At 48.1% G+C, this 20,342-nt stretch overlaps 1 protein-coding gene across 2 annotated transcripts in view; it reads left to right on the top strand.

Moving 5' to 3' along the window:
- The window catches only part of cog3 (component of oligomeric golgi complex 3), a 78,515-nt gene that overhangs the window by 9,317 nt on the left and 48,856 nt on the right, over positions 1 to 20,342 (top strand). For both annotated transcript variants that reach the window (XM_086006491.1, XM_086006492.1), the window contains exons 2-5: positions 11,677 to 11,823; positions 13,815 to 13,876; positions 15,691 to 15,856; positions 17,399 to 17,473. In XM_086006491.1, coding sequence (XP_085862617.1) covers positions 11,677 to 11,823; positions 13,815 to 13,876; positions 15,691 to 15,856; positions 17,399 to 17,473 — 450 coding nt within the window. The remainder of the gene's footprint in view (positions 1 to 11,676; positions 11,824 to 13,814; positions 13,877 to 15,690; positions 15,857 to 17,398; positions 17,474 to 20,342) is intronic.

Here is a 20,342-nt window from a genome sequence, read left to right as displayed (position 1 = left end):
GATCTGTCTGCGCGTGCATATTAAAGCAGAGTTCTCTAAGTGTCGATCAGGAATAGGAAACTTTTCTATCTTTCCCACCTCAACAGCATGCAAATAGTCAGGGTCTTCACTGTGCATCAGCACAGACACTGATAGAACCTGGGGCCTCATGCTGGGACTGCCAGGCTAAGTGCCTCCAGACACCAAGTCTTTAGGTAACATACCTTTTATTGGCCAACTCGATGGGTTGGGTTTTGTATGGTACTAGCTTTGAAAAGCTTAGAAATTCCTTCATTGTAGGAGAAATAGTGGGATGTGGGTTCAATTTAAGCACTTGTCTGAATGTTTTGTTCCTCAGCCCCTGCTGTATTTAACGTAATGGATATGTTTCAAATTTTCCCCACTTCCTGTCTGACAGATTAGAGCCACAGGTGAATTCACTGAAGCCTTTAGTACAGTCCAACGGCTCTTTGTCCGGAAAGAGAGCTCCTTGGCTTTTGCTGCTCGGCTGTGGAAGGGAGTGATTAAGACAGTGACAACACAGGTTGCCTTCTCTTCCCAGCTGGATGGAGATGGGGTGGGTGAGGGCAATTGTAATCTAAGTTTAAGCAGTGCTAAATGGGGCATGCCGTAATATAGTATTACATGCTTAGAAAATAAATTCATTGTTCCAGATTGGTTTAAGCTCGTGTGCTACTGCACATTCTGTTTATAGTTGCGATCTCCAATCCAAGTGAAAAATTTTACTCAGCGAGTTATGAACTGGAATGCATTGCTTGAAAGTGTGGTGGAAGCAGATTCAGTAGTAACTTTCTAAAGGGAATTGGATATATACTTGAAAAAGAAACAATTGCAGGGCTATAGGGAACGAGCTGGGCAATGGGACTAATTGGAGAGCTCTTTCACAGAGCCAGCACAGGCACGAAGGGCCATTTGGAAAAAAGGGTGTAAAAGAAAAGACAGCCATCCGTGGCTGAGTAAAGTAATAAAGGATAGTATCCGACTAAAAACAAGGGCATATAAGGTAGCCAAATCTCTTTAAAAGACAGCAAAAAATAACTCAAAGATTGATTAAGAAAGGGAAGATAGATTATGAAAGTAAATTAGCAAAAAATATAGAAACAGATAGCAAGAGTTTCTATAGTTATATACAAAGAAAAAGGGTGGCTAAAGTAAATGTTGGTCCCTTAGAGGGTGAGACCGGGAAATTAATGGTGGGAAACATGGAGATGGCAAAAACGCTGAACAAATATTTTGTATCAGTCTTTACAGTAGAAGACACTAAGAATATCCCAACACTGGACAAACAGGGGGCTCGAGGGGGGGAGGAGCTAAATACGATTAAAATCACTAAGGAAGTGGTACTCGGTAAAATAATGGGACTTAAGGCGGATAAATCACCTGGACCTGATGGCTTACATCCTAGGGTCTTGAGGGAAGTGGCGGTAGGGATTGTGGATGCACTGGTAATTTTCCAAAACTCCCTGGACTCAGCAAAGGTCCTGGCAGATTGGAAAACTGCTAATGTAACACCCTTATTTAAAAAGGGTAGTAGACAGAAGGCTGGAAACTATAGACCAGTTAGCCTAACATCTGTGGTTGGTAAAATTTTAGAGTATTATTAAGGAGACAGTAACAGGACATTTGGATAAACATAATTTAATAGGACAAAGTCAGCATGGTTTTACAAAGGGGAAGTCATGTTTGACAAATTTGCTTGAGTTCTTTGAGGACGTAACATACAGGGTGGATAAAAGGGAACCAGTGGACGTAGTGTATTTAGACTTCCAAAAGGCATTTGACAAGGTGCCACACAAAAGATAAAAAATCACGGGATTGGGGGTAATATTCTGGCATGGGTGGAGGATTGGCTATCTAACAGAAAGCAGAGAGTTGGGATAAATGGTTCATTCTCAGACTGGCAATCAGTAACTAGTGGTGTTCCGCAGGGGTCAGTGCAGGGACCCCAACTCTTCACAATCTATATTAACGATTTGGAGGAAGGGACCGAGTGTAACATATCAAAGTTTGCAGATGATACAAAGATGGGAGGTAAAGTAGTGAGTGAGGAGGACATAAAAAACCTGCAAAGGGACATGGACAGGCTAAGTAAGTGGGCAGAGATTTGGCAGATGGAATATAATACTGGAAAGTGTGAGGTTATGCACTTTGGCAGGAAAAATCATAGAGCAAGTTATTATCTTAATGGCAAGGAACTGGAAAGTACTGCAGTACAAAGGGATCTGGGGGTCCTGGTGCACAAAACACAAAAAGTTAGTATGCAGGTGCAGCAGATATCCTTGTTCACAAATATTGTTTCAGTTAAAAGAGCCAAACTGCTCAGAGCTGCAGCCTGTAATGTACCATTCTCTGGATATTTCAGAACTGCCTTAATGACAAGAAGGCCAATGGAATGTTGGCTTTTATTGCTAGGGGGATGGAATATAAAAACAGGGAGGTATTGCTGCAGTTGTACAAGGTATTGGTGAGACCACACCTGGAATACTGCATACAGTTTTGGTGTCCATACTTAAGAAAAGACATACTTGCTCTCGAGGCAGTACAAAGAAGGTTTACTCGGTTAATCCCGGGGATGAGGGGGTTGACATATGAGGAGAGGTTGAGTAGATTGGGACTCTACTCATTGGAGTTCAGAAGAATGAGAGGCGATCTTATTGAAACATATAAGATTGTGAAGGGGCTTGATCGGGTGGATGCGGTGAGGATGTTCCCAATGATGGGTGAAACTAGAACTAGGGGGCATAATCTTAGAATAAGGGGCTGCTCTTTCAAAACTGAGATGAGGAGAAACTTCTTCACTCAGAGGGTGGTAGGTCTGTGGAATTTGCTGCCCCAGAGAGCTGTGGAAGCTACATCATTAAATAAATTTAAAACAGAAATAGACAGTTTCCTAGAAGTAAGGGGAATTGGGGGTTACGGGGAGCGGGTAGGAAATCAGACATGAGGCTAGGTTCGGATCGGTCATGGCCCTGTGGGTGGCGGAGCGGGCCCAGGGGCCGTGTAGCCTGGTCCTGCTCCTACTTCTTGTGTTCTAATTCTGTTAGATTTCAGGAGATGGTTCTATTCACAGGGATTAGTGGAGACCTTGGGAACAGGCTGCCAGCTAGGAGTCCTTCAAGAGTAAATTGGGCCTGTTCCTGGCTGGGGTGGAGATCACCTCTTGCAGAAGGTAAGTACTGCAGGAAATACAGGGACAGAGTGATCTCCTGGACGAGTTTCGATCGCCTAGATGGGTCGGAGAGGAATTTCCCAGATTTTTTCTCCCAAATTGGCCATTGGGTTTTTTATCTGGTTTTTCGCCTCTCCCGGGAGATCATATGGGTTCGGGTGGGATGGAGAGTGAAAGTAGATTTGAGGTTAGGATCAGATCAGCCATGATCTTATTGAATGGTGGAGCAGGCTCGAGGGGCCGATTGGCCTACTCCTCCTATTTCTTATGTTCTTTAACTGGGTTCATCTGAGTCCACCAAGGGCATGGTAAAGAATTTAGAATATATATCGCTGTCGAACCCAACTTTGGTAAATTCTGATTCAGAATTAGTCCGTTTGCTGTTTAATAGTTAAATACAATGGCCCAGAAATTCGGGTCGGGGGCTTCCCGCGGGTGCAAGCCCCCGACCTGCACCTACCTAGCGCGCCGGCCGTTGAGCTGTGGGACCATGTGGGATTCCGATCCTGGGCCTCCTCCAACTGCCGGCGCGCAGTGCTTGCGTATCCCAGGGGCGCAGTTAGTTCGATGTGTCCCCGGGATCATGTGGGCCATGGCGAGCCAATGGTAGCAGGGAATGCTTCATTCGTAAGTTTGACAGGAAGAGCTGTCAAACCTATAAATACTATAAGCCCCAAAACATCACTAAAACTTCAAATACATTTTTTTCAAAATCACATTTTTAAAATAACTATAAATTACGTGAAATAACTATTTTAAACAATAATTTAAATTTTTGAGAAAATTAATTACATTTTCTAATGGGGCTAAAAATAAACTTAAATTTCTTTAAAGTATTTAAAAATAATAAACCTGTGGAAAAAATGTTTTAATTTTACTTAATTCACCACTTACCTTGTTAAAAGCAGGCCTTGCGCCTGCTTTTTAAAAGTGTAACTGCTGGAAACTTACCCTCCCGGAGAAACCTGCAAAAAAACCTAAGTTCGATGCGCATGCGCTGCCTCTCCGGTGCACGCGTTCGACCTCTGGACCCTTTCTTTCTGGGGAACGGAAGTGCCGGTTTCCCGCGCATGCACAGTGCATGCACGAAACCGGCACTTTCGTTGGGCCTACGGGTAAGTACCCCGTGCATACTCACGTGTTGGGACCTGAATTTCTGGGCCATTATTACCAAATTCTGTTGAGTTAATTACAAAATGATCTGACAAGCTGCTGGTTGTAGCTTTGACACACTGCTCAAAAAGATGAGTTTTATAAATCTAATTCTTACCGCTTACATTAATCCCGCCCAAGATAGAGCTGTTTGCTTGATCGATGCCCCTGCCACTGGACTCCGTATCCACCACTGGCACACAGTGGCTGCAACAACTCATCAAGGATAGGTCAGAGCGGCTGCAGAACGTCTTGGAAGGGGAGGGTGAACAGCCAGTTGTCGTCGTGCATATAGGTACCAGTGATAAAGGTAAAAAACGGGATGAGGTCCTAAAAGCTGAATATAGGGAGTTAGGAGGTAAATTAAAAAAATAGGACCTCAAAGGTGGTAATCTCAGGATTGCTACCAGTGCCACGTGCTAGTCAGAGTAGAAATAGAAGGATATTTCAGCTGAATACGTGGCTAGAGGAATGGTGCGAGGGGGAGGGATTCAAATTCCTGGGACATTGGAACCGGTTCTGGGGGAGGTGGGACCAGTTCAAACCGGACAGTTTGCACCTGGGCAAGGGGGAGTGTCCTAGGGGGGAGTGTTTGCTAGTGCTGTGGGGGAGGGTTTAAACTAAAATGGCAGGGGGTTGGGAACCTGAGCAGGGGGACAGAGGAAAGGGAAACGAGGATAAAAGCAAAAGATAGGAAGGAGAAAAACAAAAGTGGCAGTCAGAGAAATCAACGGTTTAAATCAAACATGGCCACAGTAAATAATTCTAATAGGTCTAAGAGCGTTAAAAAAACAAGCCTGAAGGCTTTGTGTCTTAATGCGAGGAACATTCGTAATAAGGTGGATGAATTAGCTGCGCAAATAGAGGTAAACGAATATGATTTGATTGGGATTACAGAAACATGGCTCCAGGGTGGCCAAGGCTGGGAACTCAACATCCAAGGGTATTCAATATTCAGGAAAGATAGGCAGAAAGGAAAAGGAGGTGGGGTAGCATTGCTGGTTAAAGAAGGGATTAACACAATTGTAAGGAAGGTTATTAGCTCTGATGATGTGGAATCTGTATGGGTAGAACTGAGAAATACCAAGGGGCAGAAAACGTTAGTGGGAGTGGTATATAGACCTCCAAACAGTAATGCGGAGGTTGGGGATTGTATTAAAAGGGAAATTAGAGAAGCGTCCAATAAGGGCACAGCAGTCATCATGGGTGACTTTAATCTACATATAGATTGGACTAACCAAATTAGTAACAATACCGTGGAGGAGGAATTCCTTGAGTGTTTACGGGATGGTTTCCTGGATCAATATGTCGAGGAACCAACCAGAGACCAGGCCATCTTAGACTGGGTATTATGTAACGAGAAAGGATTAATTAGCAATCTTGTTGTACGAGGCCCCTTGGGTCGGAGCGATCATAATATGATCGAATTCTTCATTAAGATGGAGAATGAAGTAGTTGACTCAGAGACAAGGGTCCTCAATTTAAATAAAGGAAACTACGATGGTCTGAGGCGTGAGTTGGGTGGGATTGATTGGGGAATGTCACTCAAAGGGTTGACGGTGGATAGGCAATGGCAAACATTCAAAGACCGCATGGATGAACTACAGAATTTGTTCATCCCAGTTTGGCATAAAAATAAAACCACAAAGGTGACTCAACCGTGGCTAACAAGGGAAATTAGGGATAGCATAAGATCCAAGGAGAGGACATATAAATTGGCCAGAAAAAACAGTAAACCAGAGGATTGAGAGCAGTTTAGGATTCAACAAAGGAGGACAAAGGGATTAATTAAGAAGGGGAAAATAGAATATGAGAGTAAGCTTTCAGGGACCATAAAAACTGATTGTAAAAGCTTTTATAGATATGTGAAGAGAAAAAGATTGGTGAAGTCAAGCGTAGGTCCCTTACAGTCAGAATCAGGGGAATTCATAATGGGGAACAAAGAAATGGCAGACCAATTAAATACATATTTTGGTTCTGTCTTCACAAAGGAGGGCACAAATAACCTCCCAGAGATGTCGGGAACATAGGGTCTGATGAAAGGGAGGAACTGAAAGAAATCAGTATTTGTAGGGAAATGGTGTTAGGGAAATTGATGGGATTGAAGGCTGATAAATCCCCAGGGCCTGATAATCTACATCCTAGGGTACTTAAGGAAGTGGCCCGAGAAATAGTAGATGCATTGCTGATCATCTTCCAACATTCAATGGAATCTGGAACAGTACCCATGGATTGGAGGGTAGCTAATGTTACCCCACTATTCAAAAAAGGTGGTGGAGAGAAAACAGGGAATTACAGACCGGTAGTGGGGAAAATGCTAGAGTCCATTATAAAAGATGTAATAGCAGAGCACTTAGAAAACAGTGACAGGATCGGACAAAGTCAACATGGATTTACAAAAGGTAAATCGTGCTTGACTAATCTACTGGAATTTTTTGAGGATGTAACTGGTAAAATAGATAAGGGAGAACCAGTGGATGTGGTGTATTTGGACTTTCAGAAGGCTTTCGATAAGGTCCCGCATAAGAGATTAGCGTGTAAAGTTAAGGCACATGGGATTGGTGGCAAGGTATTGACTTGGATAGAGAACTGGTTGGCAGACAGAAAGCAAAGAGTTGGAATAAACGAGTCTTTTTCCGAGTGGCCGGCAGTGACTAGTGGGGTACCGCAGGGATCGGTCCTTGGACCCCAGCTATTCACAATTTCTATTAATGATCTAGACAAGGGAACTAGATGTAATATCTCCAAGTTTGTAGACAACACAAAGCTGGGTGGGCGTGTGTGCTGTGAGGAGGATGCCGAGAAACTCCAGTATGATTTGGACAGGTTGGGTGATTGGGCAGAAGCATGGCAGATGCAATATAACGTGGATAAATGTGAGGTTATCCACTTTGGTGTCAAAAACAGGAAGGCAGATTATTATCTGAATGGCAATAGATTGGGAGAAGGGGAAGTGCAATGAGACCTGGGTGTCCTTGTGCACCAGTCGCTGAAGGTAAGCATGCAGGTGCAGCAGGTGGTTAAGAAGGCAAATGGTATGTTGGCCTTCGTAGCGAGAGGGTTTGAGTACAGGAACAAGGATGTCTTGCTGCAGTTGTACAGGGCCTTGGTGAGACCACAGCATTGTGTGCAGTTTTGGTCGCCTTACCTGAGGAAGGATGTTCTTGCCATGGAAGGAGTTCAGCAAAGATTCACCAGGCTGATACCTGGGATGGCAGGAATGACGTATGAGGAGAGATTGGGTCGATTGGGCTTGTACTCGCTGGAGTTTAGAAGAATGAGAGGGGATCTCATTGAAACTTATAACATTTTGACAGGACTGGACAGACTAGATACAGGAAGGATGTTCCCGATGGTCGGGGAGTCCAGAACCAGGGGTCACAGTCTAAGGATAAGGGGTAGGCCATTTAGGACAGAAATGAGGAGGAATTTCTTCACCCAGAGAGTGGTGAACCTGTGGAATTCTCTACCACAGAAGGCAGTGGAGGCCAATACATTAAATATATTCAAGAAGGAGTTAGATATATTTCTTAAGGCTAAAGGGATCAAGGGATATGGGGAGAAAGCAGGGACAGGGTACTGAATTTGGATGATCAGCCATGATCGCATTGAATGGCGGAGCAGGCTCGAGGGGCCGAATGGCCTACTCCTGCTACTATGGTTCTATCTATAGCTCAACAGCACCTCCCTCCCACTGAGAAGGACAAGAGCACCAATGTCATGGAATCACCATCGCCTCCAAATCTCACACAATCCTGACTTGGACATATATCGCTGTTGCTAGGTCAAAATCCTGGAGTTACCTACCAAATAGGAACAGGAGTCGGCCATTCGGCCCCTCGAGACTGTTCCACCATTCAATCAAATCATGAATGATCTGTATTTTAACTCCATCTACCCGCCTTGGTTCCATATCCCTTAATACTTTTGCCTAACAAAAATCTATCAATCTCAGTTTTGAAATTTTCAATTGACCCCCAGCCTCAATAGCTTTTTGGGAGCGAGTTTCAGATTTCCACCACCTATTGTGTGAAGAAGTGGTTCCTGACATACTGAATGGCCTAGCTCTAATTTTAGGGTAATGCCCCCTTGTTCTGGACTCCTCCACCAGAGGAAATAGTTTCTCTCTATCTACCCTGTCAACTACTTCAATCATCTACCATTGTAGGAGCACTGTCACCAACAAGCAGTTCAAGGCGAAGGCTCACCACCTTCACCGGCATCTAGGGATTGGCAATACCTTCACCGGCCTCTCGGGATTGGCAATACCTTCACCGGCCTCTAGGGATTGGCAATAAATGCAGCCTTGCCAGTGTCATATCCCAAGAGCATATTGATTAAAAAATCAAAAGACTAATTCCCCTTGGGTACAAAACCAAATTTAATTAGCTATCCTGTGCTACTATCTCATACCCTTACCAAATGACATATCATTTCATCGTTGGTATGCTGCTTTCTACATTGAGGAACTGGTGGGATATTTATACTGCTGTACAGAGAAGATATTTCCTCTGATGAGGGAATCCAGAGCAAGGGGGCAAAATCCTAAAATTAGAGCTAGGGCATTCAAAAGTGAAATCAGGAAGCACTTTTCCACACAAAGGGTAGCGGAACTCCCTGCCCCCCAAATCTCTTCCCTGCTGGGTCAATTGAAATTTTCCAAGACTGAGATCGACAGGTTTTTGTTAGGTAAGGGATATGGGACAAAATGGGTGGGTAAATGGAGTTGAGGCATAGATTTGATTGAATGGTGGAACAGGCTCAAGTGGCTGAATATGAAAGAAAGACTTGCATTTATGTAGCGCCTTTCACGACCACCGGACATCCCAAAGCGCTTTACAACCAATGAAGTACTTTTTGAAGTGGAGTCACTGTTGTAATGTAGGAAACACGGCAGCTAATTTCCACTCAGCAAGGTCCCACAAACAGCAGTGTGATAATGACCAGATAATCTGTTTTTGTTATGTTGATTGAATTCTTATGTTCCTCTCACTCCATAGTAATAAATTAAAAACAGGAAATGCTTAAAACACAGGAAGTCTACCAGCTACCAAAGAGAGAGGTTAATATTTTGGGTGAGGTCCCTTTATCCGAACTCAGTTTCAGGATGTGCATTTCCAACATTTTCTGTTTTTAATAATCTGATTGTCAGCATTTGTACATTTTTTTTCTTTTGCAAGCGGCAGTACATCAGTACAGGAATGTTGCCAATAATGACCAGTCGATCGCAGTGATAAGGGCAGCATTAAGCAGTTTTTTGGATTTCAGCCCTTTAGCTTTAACATATGGTGATGCATTGAGTTCTAGAACATTAGAGTAAAAGTTCAGTCGCTATTCTTCAGAATATTGATAGACCAGGAACTGGCCAAATCACAAACGAAACCTTCACAAATTGCTGTGATCGATTATATGGACTTCATCTTTATTTCAAAACTATTAGTTGCTAAACAGGAAGTTCCCCTATAATTCACAGCCACATTTAAAAGATTTCTGTCTTTTGGAGCTTGTGGACCATCTTTGTTTTTATCTACATAATCCAATTAAAAATCTCAAGTGTAGCACGCATCACATACATAGCCTGAAAAGCCTATTGCTCTGATTGGTTTAAATAAGCAGTATCTGTTCAGTTAACGAAGCTGATTTGCTCAAATATTGCATAGGTGGGAAAATCTACCACTACCATTCACAAACGAAGGGGACAGAAAGCCCAAACCAATCAAATTGCTCAAATTATCAGCATCTCACAAATGAACTATTCAAATTTCTCAATTTGTAAAAAAAACCCTGTTTGCTCTTCAGTAAATACAGCTACAGATAACATAGTATAGCATGAAACCCAGAAAAAGTGCACAATTCCAGGAAAAGAACCCATTAAAGTTTACCATTTAATGTTAGAAATGGTTGCGAAGCTTCCTTTGCACGGGGGCTGCAGTTTCTGGGGCTCTGGGGCTTGTGTTCTGTTTCGGGCTAGGGTTGGAAATTTTACCCCGGTCTTCAGTGCTGGGAATCCCCAGTTCTTGGTGTGTGTGTGATCTATCATGGAGGTGGTAGTCTTTCCTCTGCTCCAGTGGAACTACAATATCCAGAGTACAATATGATAATTAGTGTCACATTACCCCCCCCCCCTCCCCCCCCAAATGACATCTTGCATTTATATAGCATCTTTAAAGTAGTAAAACATCCCAAGGTGCTCCACAGGAGCGTCATCAGGAAAATGTAAAAATGGAGGCACACAAAGAAATATTGGGACAGGTGACCAAAAGCTTGGTCACAGTGGTAGATTTTAAGGAGGAGAGAGTGAGTTGGGGAGGCTTATGGAGGGAATTCCAGAGCTTTGGCCCATGGCAGCTAAAAGCACAGCCGCCAATGGAGGGACGATGGAAATCGGGGATGCACAAGAGGCCAGAATTGGAGGAGCGCCGAGATATCCGAGGGTTGTAGGGCTGGAGGGATTTGAACACAAGGATTGATCATTTTAAAATCGAGGCATTGCCAGTGTAGGTCCGCAAGCACAGGGGTGATGTGTGAATGAGACTGGGTGAGAGTTAGGATACGGGCAGCAAAGTTTTGGATTAGCTGAAGTTTACACAGAGTGGAAGATGGGCGGCCGGCCAGGCGACCATTGGAATAGTCGCGTCTCCCACAAGCAAACGATTTACAGACAACACACCAGGGAGGAGAGGGCAAATGTTCTCTCTCGGGTCACATATTGAGTGGGCCAACTCCTCCAAAGACTTCACACCATGTTCGGGATAAGGGGATGGACCCTATTTTATTTTAATTGATATAAAACCAAAGGTACAATTTTCAACTCGTCACGATAGTTGGTGACAGTAATATGTTGGAAATGCCGCTTTCCGAGTGATCTACACCAAATCACTTGTTCAATTGATGGATGCAATGCTGGCAGCAAGGCTTCAAGTTCTAGTTTAAAGTCAACTCAAAGTAACTATTACCAGATTTATTGATAAATTACAAATAGTGAATCAGCAATTTCCAAAATATCTGTGATCATTGCAGCACTCCTTTGTTTTTGGGATGTGGAAGATGCTGGAAAGGCAGCATTTATTGTCCGCTCTTAGTTGCCCTGGGGCCACGTAGTGTGGAACTGGAGCTTTTCCCTAAAGGACATTAGTTGGGATTTTACAATAGTCTAGCAGTATTCATGGTGCTATCCCACAAATATCCAGATTTCATCAAACCCTGTTGAGCAACTTACCACGGTGAGATTTGAATTCACAACCTCTGGGTTGCTAGTCCAGTTTCAGATCTAGTCTACCGTACACCTAGTAGTCATCTTGCTGTGTGTATAATTAAACCACCAGTAACACTGTTGTGTTTCTTTCAACTTATAGTTGCCAATTGAAGACCTTTGCAGCTTGACATCGAGATCCATTACTGTTCCTCTTACTGCTGCAGTTCCTGAATCTACTGAGGATATTCTTCTCAAAGGCTTTACTGCCTTGGACATGGAAAATGAGAAAATTGAAACTGCTCAGCAGGTACTTAACAGACCACTGCTAGCAAAATTGGTGCATAATTTAGGACATGAAAGAGTTAAACTTTGAATAATTGCCTTTTCTTTCAGTCTGTCAGAATGTAAGAAAAAGGCCTAAAATATGTGCATTAAACGTAGGAGTATATAATTTTAAACGAAAAGATAATTTTGAGCGTAACAAAAGGTGTTCAGCGCTGTCAAATAGCTGTGTACTCAGTTTCATAGATACCCATTGTTCCTCTTAAATGTGCCCCTGCATAAATATCTTCGGTTACATTTTTGGGATTCTGTGGCCTAGATTTTCTGTTTCAAATAAATGGGTTAATGCAGGCATTAAAATAACCCTATCGGAGAATCTGGGCTTGTTGGCCTAACCTAATTTATTTAAATCGGTAAGTAGGTTTTTATGAAGCGCTGGTTAAAAAGTTTACTGGTTTGTAGCCATTAAACTCAGTTTGTCAAAACTTAACAGAAAATGTTTGTTCATGTGTTGAGGTAAATTTATATATGTTCTAGTCTGGTTAGAACCTATTACATGTGGAGACGGGTGGCCAGTGACTGCTGTGGTGGCGGTACTGACCTCCTCTACCAGTAATGTAGGGGCCACTGTGAAAACATGTCCATGGGAACTTGAGTGGACTAGCAATTGCTTACATGATCTGATTGTACAACAGCAACTTGCACGTATATAGTGCCTTTAACATCGTAAAATGTCCCAAGGTGCTTCACAGGAGCATTAACAGATAAAAATTGACACCAGGCCACATAAGGAGATGTTAGGACAGGTGACCAAAAGCTTGGTCAAAGATGTAGGTGTTAAGGAGGAGAGAGAGAGGTAGAGAGACAAAGGTTTAGTGAGAGAAATCCAGAGCTTAGAGCCGCGATAGCTGAAGGCACGGCCGCCAGTGGTGGGGCAAAGGAAGTCGAGACGCACAAAAGGCCAGAAGTGGAGAAATGCAGAGTTCTGAGGGTTGTAGGGCTGAAGGAAGTTAGAGGTAGGGAGGGGCGAGGTCATGGAGGGAGTTGAATACAAGGATGAGCAGTTTAAATTCGAGGCATTGCTGGACCGGGAGCCAATGTAGGTCAGCAAGCATAGGGGTGATGGATGAGCGGGACTTTGTGCGAGTTACGATATGGGCAGCAGAGTTTTACATGCGCTCAATTTTGCGGAGGTTGGAAGGTGGGAGACGAGCCAGGAGACCTTTGAATAGTTGAGTCTGGAGGTGACCAAGGCATGGATGAGGGTTTCAGCAGCAGATGAACTGAGGGCGTGGCAGAGACAGGCGATATTACGAAGGTGGAGGTAGGTGGCCTTGATGGAGAGGATATGGGGTCGGAAGTTTAGCTCGGGGTCAGATAGGACTCCAAGGTTGCGAACAGCCTGGTTCAGCCTCAGACAGATGAGAGGGATGGAATCGGTGGCTAGGGAATGGAGTTTGTGGTGGGGGCCGAAGACAATGGTTTTGGTCTTCCCAATATTTAATTGGAGGAAATTTCTGCTTGTCCAAGCAGCCTGACAATCAGAGGGCAGTGGCGGGATCGCAAAAGGTGGTGGTGAGGTAGAGCTGGGTGTCGTCAGCATACATGTGAAACCTGACTTGTTTTTGGATGATGTCGCTGAGGGGCAGCATGTAAATAAGAAATAGGAGGGGGGCCCAAGGATAGATCCTTGGGGGACTCCAGAGGTAATGGTGCGGGAGCGGGAAGAGAATCTCTGGCCATGACTGGATAGATAAGAAACAGCAAACCTTTTGTAGTACATGAGCTGGTGGGCAATGAATTCAAATTTAAAGATCAGTCCAAGTCACCCCTTCCTTTCTGTCAACCCCATTTTATAGACTCATAGAATTTTACAGCACAGGGGGGAGGCCATTGGGCCCATTGCACCTGTGCTTGCTCTCTAATAGAGCTGTCTACTTAGTTCCTTTTCGCACTTCCCACCAGAGGCTTTGTGGAAGGCATCACAAGTCACCTTGCTTTTCCTCATCCCTGCAGTTCTTTTCCTGGTTCTCCAAGATACAGACACAAATGGATCAAGATGAAGGAACAAAATACAGGTACATATTTCCTCTTGCTAACCATTGGGGTCTGAAAAAAATAAGTGAGCAACATTGAGAAGGTACAGAGGAGATTTACGAGACTGTTGCCAGGACTGGAGAATTTTAGCTATGAGGAAAGATTGGATAGGCTAGGGTTGTTTCCTCTGGAACAGAGGAGGCTGAGGGGAGACTTGAGTGAGGAGTATAAAATTATGAGGGGCCTAGATAGAGTGGATAGGAAAGACCCCTAGCAGAGAGGCCACAGATTTAAAGTAATTGGTAGAAGGATTAGAGGGGAGTTGAGAACGTTTTTCACTCGGAGGGAGGTGGGGGTCTGGAACTCACTGCCTAAAAGGGTGGTAGAGGCAGAAACACTCATCACATTTAGGGAGTACTTGGATAGGCACGTGAAGTGCCGTAACCTACAAGGCTAAGGACCAAGTGCTGGCAAATAGGATTAGGCTAGATAGCTCTTTCGGTCTGCACAGACACGATGGGTCGAATGGCTTCCTTCTGTACCATAAATTTCTATGATTCTATGTACCTACAGTGAAATTAGGCGACGGCTTTGTATAAGCGTTGATCGCAGGGTAATGCAGTTATTCCTCTTGCTGTCTTTTCCTGAAGAAGAAATTCCCTTTGTAATATATTTCCTTCTGGGTCTTCCCTTGCCGCCTTTTGCCAAGAAAACAAGAGGGTGGAACGAGGAGTCTGCTGCCAGTAGAGGTGACACGGTGGCTTGAAATGGTTCTCTCTCTTGCACCCTGCCCCCATGGGGAACACTGGCGTCTGCTTGGTGCTGCTTCATTATGGCCAGTCTGTGATTGGTGCAGAGTACTGGGACTCCACACTCTGTTCTGATGTAGACTATGTTGTTGCTTTTTTATTACAAGTCTATTTGATAATTCAAAGTTTTTGGGGGGTTTAAACAATTGAGTTATCCAATAATTTGAATTAAACAATGTAAAGATCACAGCAAAGTAGGAATTTAGTGCAAAAATAATGTTGATCAGCTAACTTGAATTAAGTGACTTTGAGTTAAGAGGAATAGACTATACTGTATAACAGAAGTTAGAAAGCAGAAAAGGCTTTTTGGCTGCAGTACTAAATTGAAACAGTGGCATGTTTTAATTGCATACTGTATCAGTGGTTTAGAAGTGAGTGCTCCTTTAACAGAGTGCCTGGGTTGAATAAACTCCGTTACAGCACAGACCAATATAAACCAACTGCTCCGGGTATTGGATTGGGCAGTGTTCTTGTACCCTGAGGTCTTGGATTGGGATGAAAGTCTTTCCTCTCTCTGGTAAGACTTCTAAGGAAAACTAATTGGGCAGTAGGTCAGTAGTTCCTGGTTCTCTCGAGTGCACAGCACAAAACTATTTGTAATTTGGTGCAAATTGATAGCCTCGGCAAAAGGTGAGTTGGTACAGGAAATGGAAATATCAGACTGATTGATTAGGGGATACACTGTGAGCTTATGGTAAGTCATATTGTTGGGAGAGTAGAGGGAATGTTTGTAATCTTAACACAGACACTTCCTGACAAAGTGCTTTACGGGGGAATGTTTCTTTCCTCCAGCACTGATGTCCTTCACCTTGGGCACAAAACTTGTCCAAATATGGCAGAGACATGAAAGCTGTGCGCTCAATAAGGAACTAGAAGGTCTGTTACCTGTGAGCAGGGCTATTAATCTGTGACCCTTCACTGGTGGAATAGATTCTGTATTTCACATTCCTGTATTGTCTGTTGGTTATTGCGGACTCTTGTACATTAATCACACTGCAGATTGTGTGTGTTAGACTGTAACTTGTTCTTTTTGCTCTTTGTCTTAGAGAAATGAGGGATTATCTGTATGGCTTTCAGGAGCAGTGCGATGCGATACTGAATGATGTAAACACAGCCTTGCTACACTTGGAGTCTTTGCAGAAGCAGTACCTGTTTGTATCCACCAAGACAGGCACACTACATGAGGCCTGTGAGCAACTCCTGCAGGAACAGGTAGGAAAGCTTTGTTGTGGCATAGTAATGAAAGTGTTTGGCGTGTGGAGTACAGGGTGTGTGGAATAAAGGGCGTGCGGAGTAAAGGGCACAGTACACAGCATTTAAGGAAGTTGAGCTCTGAAACTTTATTGTACAGATGTTCCAGCAAAAGTTGTTCACTGCTTAACTATGACTTGGAGATATCTATGGGCAATAGCAGTTTAATTCCTACTAACCCAAAGATATAGGCCCCTCTCTTTGCTAACATCAGCCAAAATGTCAATGTATATAAAGAGGGGAAAATGCCTTCTATTGCTGACAACTTCTTCCTACTAACATTAATGAACAAAGGAAAAAATGCCTCATGTCCCCTCACTGTGAGGATATTGTCAATGCAGAACCTTTATGAAAGGGAGTCGTTCTAGTTTTCCCAAGATAAGATTTTGGTTGTACGCTAACTAAAACACAGATAAATCCTACAGTGGACCCGAGCCTTGGCAACGTGGTTCTCTTTGCATTTATTTTTTTTTTTTAAATTGTTTATGGGATGTGGGTGTCGCTGGCAAGGCCAGCATTTATTGCCCTTGAGAAGGTGGTGGTGAGCCGCCGCCTTGAACCACTGCAGTCCGTGTAGTGAAGGTACTCCCACAGTGCTGTTAGGGAGTTCCAGGATTTTGACCGTGTGATGAAGGATCGACGATATACTTCTAAGTCAGGATGGTGTGACTTGGAGGGGAACATGGAGGTGATGGTGGTGTTCCCATGAGCCTGCTGCCCTTGTCCTTCTAGGTGGAAGAGGTCGCGGGTTTGGGAGGTGCTGCCGAAGAAGCCTTGGCAAGTTGCTGCAGTGCATCTTGTAGATGGTGTACACTGCAGCCACGGTACGCCGGTGGTGGAGGGAGTGAATGTTTAAGGTGGTGGATGGGGTGATAATCAAGCGGGCTGCTTTCTCCTGGATGGTGTCAAACTACTTGTGTTGTTGGAGCTGCACTCATCCAGGCAAGTGGAGAGTATTCCATCACACTCCTTACTTGTGCCTTGTAAATGGTGGAAAGGCTTTGGGGAGTCAGGAGGTGAGTCACTCACCACAGAATACCCAGCCTCTGACCTGCTCTTGTTGCCACAGTATTTATGTGGCTGGTCCAGTTAAATTTCTGGTCAATGGTGACCCCAGGATGTTGATGGTGGGGGATTTGTTTTATCCTGTTTCACTTTGTGGGGCTGGAGGTTTGCAGAGACTCCTCTTTAATGCTGTTACCTCATGGGTGGATGAATCTTTACTCAGCATCAAGGATCTGTCATATTAGCAACTTGAGATATATGCATGTTAATGGGAATGTGCATTTAAACTTTGTATGTGGCCCTGAAGCTCCACTGTATGCACCTGATGTGGCCCATGAAGCTTGGTGTACAGCATTGAAGGCTTTGTAGGTGGCGACTGGGCTTCTGGTACAATGCACTCTGCCTAAATGTAAAAGCAGTTGTGTTACTGGAAATAATAAACTGTCGTAGCATGGCTGGTTTGAGTTCTGCTGTAATATATTATTTTTTCCTCAACAGTCAGAGCTGGTTGACCTTGCGGAGAGTATTCAGCAGAAGCTTTCGTACTTCAATGAGTTAGAAAACATAAACACAGTAAGTATCACTGATGCATGGTCTGTTTTAAGTTTCATTGTGCAGACAGGTCTATACATTCATATCCTTCTTGGAGCTGAACTTGTGAAAACACCACCTGATGCACAAAATTTTATTGTCTGCTGGTCTCCAGCTGGCAAAACTATTTGGTTGACGCACAGTGATCTAGTACTTTCATGTCCGACTGTGACACTTTCCCTAATGAGTGCCCGAATGTCACCCCTTTTTTCTCCTCGAAGCTCTGCTCTGAATGCCTAATCTTCATGCAGTACTGAACCCTTAAACATTGATTTTACTGTACAAAGGTACAATAACCTAGTGATACTGGACCAGCCATCCAGAGGACATGAGATAAAATCCCACCATGGCTAGTGGTGGAATTTAATTCAAACAATCTAATTCTTTGTGGGTTGGTGGGGGGGGGAAGGAGAGGTTGGCGTGGGGGGGGGGGTGGAGAGGGGTTGGCGTGGGGGGGGAAGAGGTTGGCGTGGGGGGGGGGAAGAGGTTGGCGTGGGGGGGTGGGGAGAGGTTGGGGGGGAGGTGGGAGAGAGGGGGAGAGGTTGTCGGGAGGGGGAGGGGGAGAGGTTGTCGGGAGGGGCGGGAGGGGGAGAGGTTGTCGGGAGGGGGAGAGGTTGTCGGGAGGGGGAGGGGCTGTCGGGAGGGGCTGTCGTGGGTGGGGGAAGAGGTTGGCGGGGGAGGAGAGGTTGGCGGTGGGGCGGGTGGGGGGGGAGAGGTCGGCGGGTGGGGGGGTGAGGTCGGCGGGGGGGGGGAGAGGTCGGCGGGGGTGGGGGGGGTGAGGTCGGCGGGGGTGTGGGGGGTGAGGTCGGCGGGGGTGGGGGGGGAGAGGTCGGTGGGGGGGAGAGGTCGGCGGGGGTGGGGGGGAGAGAGGTCGGCGGGGGTGGGGGGGAGAGAGGTCGGCGGGGGTGGGGGGGGGGAGAGGTCGGCGGGGGTGGGGGGGGAGAGAGGTCGGCGGGGGTGGGGGGGGGGAGAGGTCGGCGGGGGTGGGGGGGGAGAGGTCGGCGGGGGTGGGGGGGGAGAGGTCGGCGGGGGTGGGGGGGGGAAGAGGTCGGCGGGGGTGGGGGGGAAGAGGTCGGCATGGGTGGGGGGGGAGAGTTTGGGCGGGGGGGGGGGGAGAGGTTGGCCGGGGGGGGGGGGGGGGGGAGAGGTTGGCCGGAGGGGCGGGTGGCGGAGAGGTTGGCCGGAGGGGCGGGTGGCGGGGCGGGTGGGGGAGAGGTTGGCGGGAGGGGCGGAGAGGGGGGCGGGGGGGAGAGGTTGGCGGGAGGGGCGCGGGGGAGAGGTTGGCGGGGGAGAGGTTGGCGGGAGGGGCGGGGGGGAGAGGTTGGCGGGAGGGGCGGGGGGGAGAGGTTGGCGGGGGGGAGAGGTTGGCGGGAGGGGCGGGGGGGGAGAGGTTGGCGGGGGGGGAGAGGTTGGCGGGAGGGGCGGGGGGGAGAGGTTGGCGGGAGGGGTTTGGGGGGAGAGGTTGGCGGGGGGGAGAGGTTGGCGGGAGGGGCGGGGGGGAGAGGTTGGCGGGAGGGGCGGGGGGGAGAGGTTGGCGGGAGGGGCGGGGGGGAGAGGTTGGCGGGAGGGGCGGGGGGGAGAGGTTGGCGGGAGGGGCGGGGGGGAGAGGTTGGCGGGAGGGGCGGGGGGGAGAGGTTGGCGGGAGGGGCGGGGGGGGAGAGGTTGGCGGGAGGGGCGGGGGGGGAGAGGTTGGCGGGAGGGGCGGGGGGGAGAGGTTGGCGGGGGGGGGGAGAGGTTGGCGGGAGGGGCGGGGGGGAGAGGTTGGCGGGAGGGGCGGGGGGGAGAGGTTGGCGGGAGGGGCGGGGGGAGAGGTTGGCGGGAGGGGCGGGGGGAGAGGTTGGCGGGAGGGGCGGGGGGGAGAGGTTGGCGGGAGGGGCGGGGGGGAGAGGTTGGCGGGAGGGGCGGGGGGGAGAGGTTGGCGGGAGGGGCGGGGGGGAGAGGTTGGCGGGAGGGGCGGGGGGGAGAGGTTGGCGGGAGGGGCGGGGGGGAGAGGTTGGCGGGAGGGGCGGGGGGGAGAGGTTGGCGGGAGGGGCGGGGGGGAGAGGTTGGCGGGAGGGGCGGGGGGAGAGGTTGGCGGGAGGGGCGGGGGGGAGAGGTTGGCGGGAGGGGCGGGGGGGAGAGGTTGGCGGGGAGTGGCGGGGGGGAGAGGTTGGCGGGGGGGCGGGGGGAGTGGTTGGCGGGAGGGGCGGGGGGGGAGAGGTTGGCGGGTGGGGCGGGGGGAGAGGTTGGCGGGGGGGAGAGGTTGGCGGGAGGGGCGGGGGGGGAGAGGTTGGCGGGAGAGGCGGGGGGGGAGAGGTTGGCGGGAGGGGCGGGGGGGAGAGGTTGGCGGGGGGGAGAGGTTGGCGGGAGGGGCGGGGGGGGAGAGGTTGGCGGGTGGGGCGGGGGGGAGAGGTTGGCGGGAGGGGCGGGGGGGAGAGGTTGGCGGGAGGGGCGGGGGGGAGAGGTTGGCGGGAGGGGCGGGGGGGAGAGGTTGGGGGGGGGGAGAGGTTGGCGGGAGGGGCGGGGGGGGGAGAGGTTGGCGGGGGGGGGAGAGGTTGGGGGGGGGAGAGGTTGGCGGGAGGGGCGGGGGGGAGAGGTTGGCGGGAGGGGCGGGGGGGAGAGGTTGGCGGGAGGGGCGGGGGGGAGAGGTTGGCGGGAGGGGCGGGGGGGAGAGGTTGGCGGGAGGGGCGGGGGGGAGAGGTTGGCGGGAGGGGCGGGGGGGAGAGGTTGGCGGGAGGGGCGGGGGGGAGAGGTTGGCGGGAGGGGCGGGGGGAGAGGTTGGCGGGAGGGGCGGGGGGGAGAGATTGGCGGGAGGGGCGGGGGGGAGAGATTGGCGGGAGGGGCGGGGGGGAGAGGTTGGCGGGGGGAGAGG

The sequence above is a fragment of the Somniosus microcephalus genome, chromosome 14 (genome assembly GCF_052327205.1).
Source record: "Somniosus microcephalus isolate GS21.2 chromosome 14, FLI_Smic_1.0, whole genome shotgun sequence".
NCBI lineage: Eukaryota > Metazoa > Chordata > Chondrichthyes > Squaliformes > Somniosidae > Somniosus > Somniosus microcephalus.
Note: the sequence above shows the minus strand (reverse complement) of the source record. Positions and strands in the feature narration are given on the sequence as shown.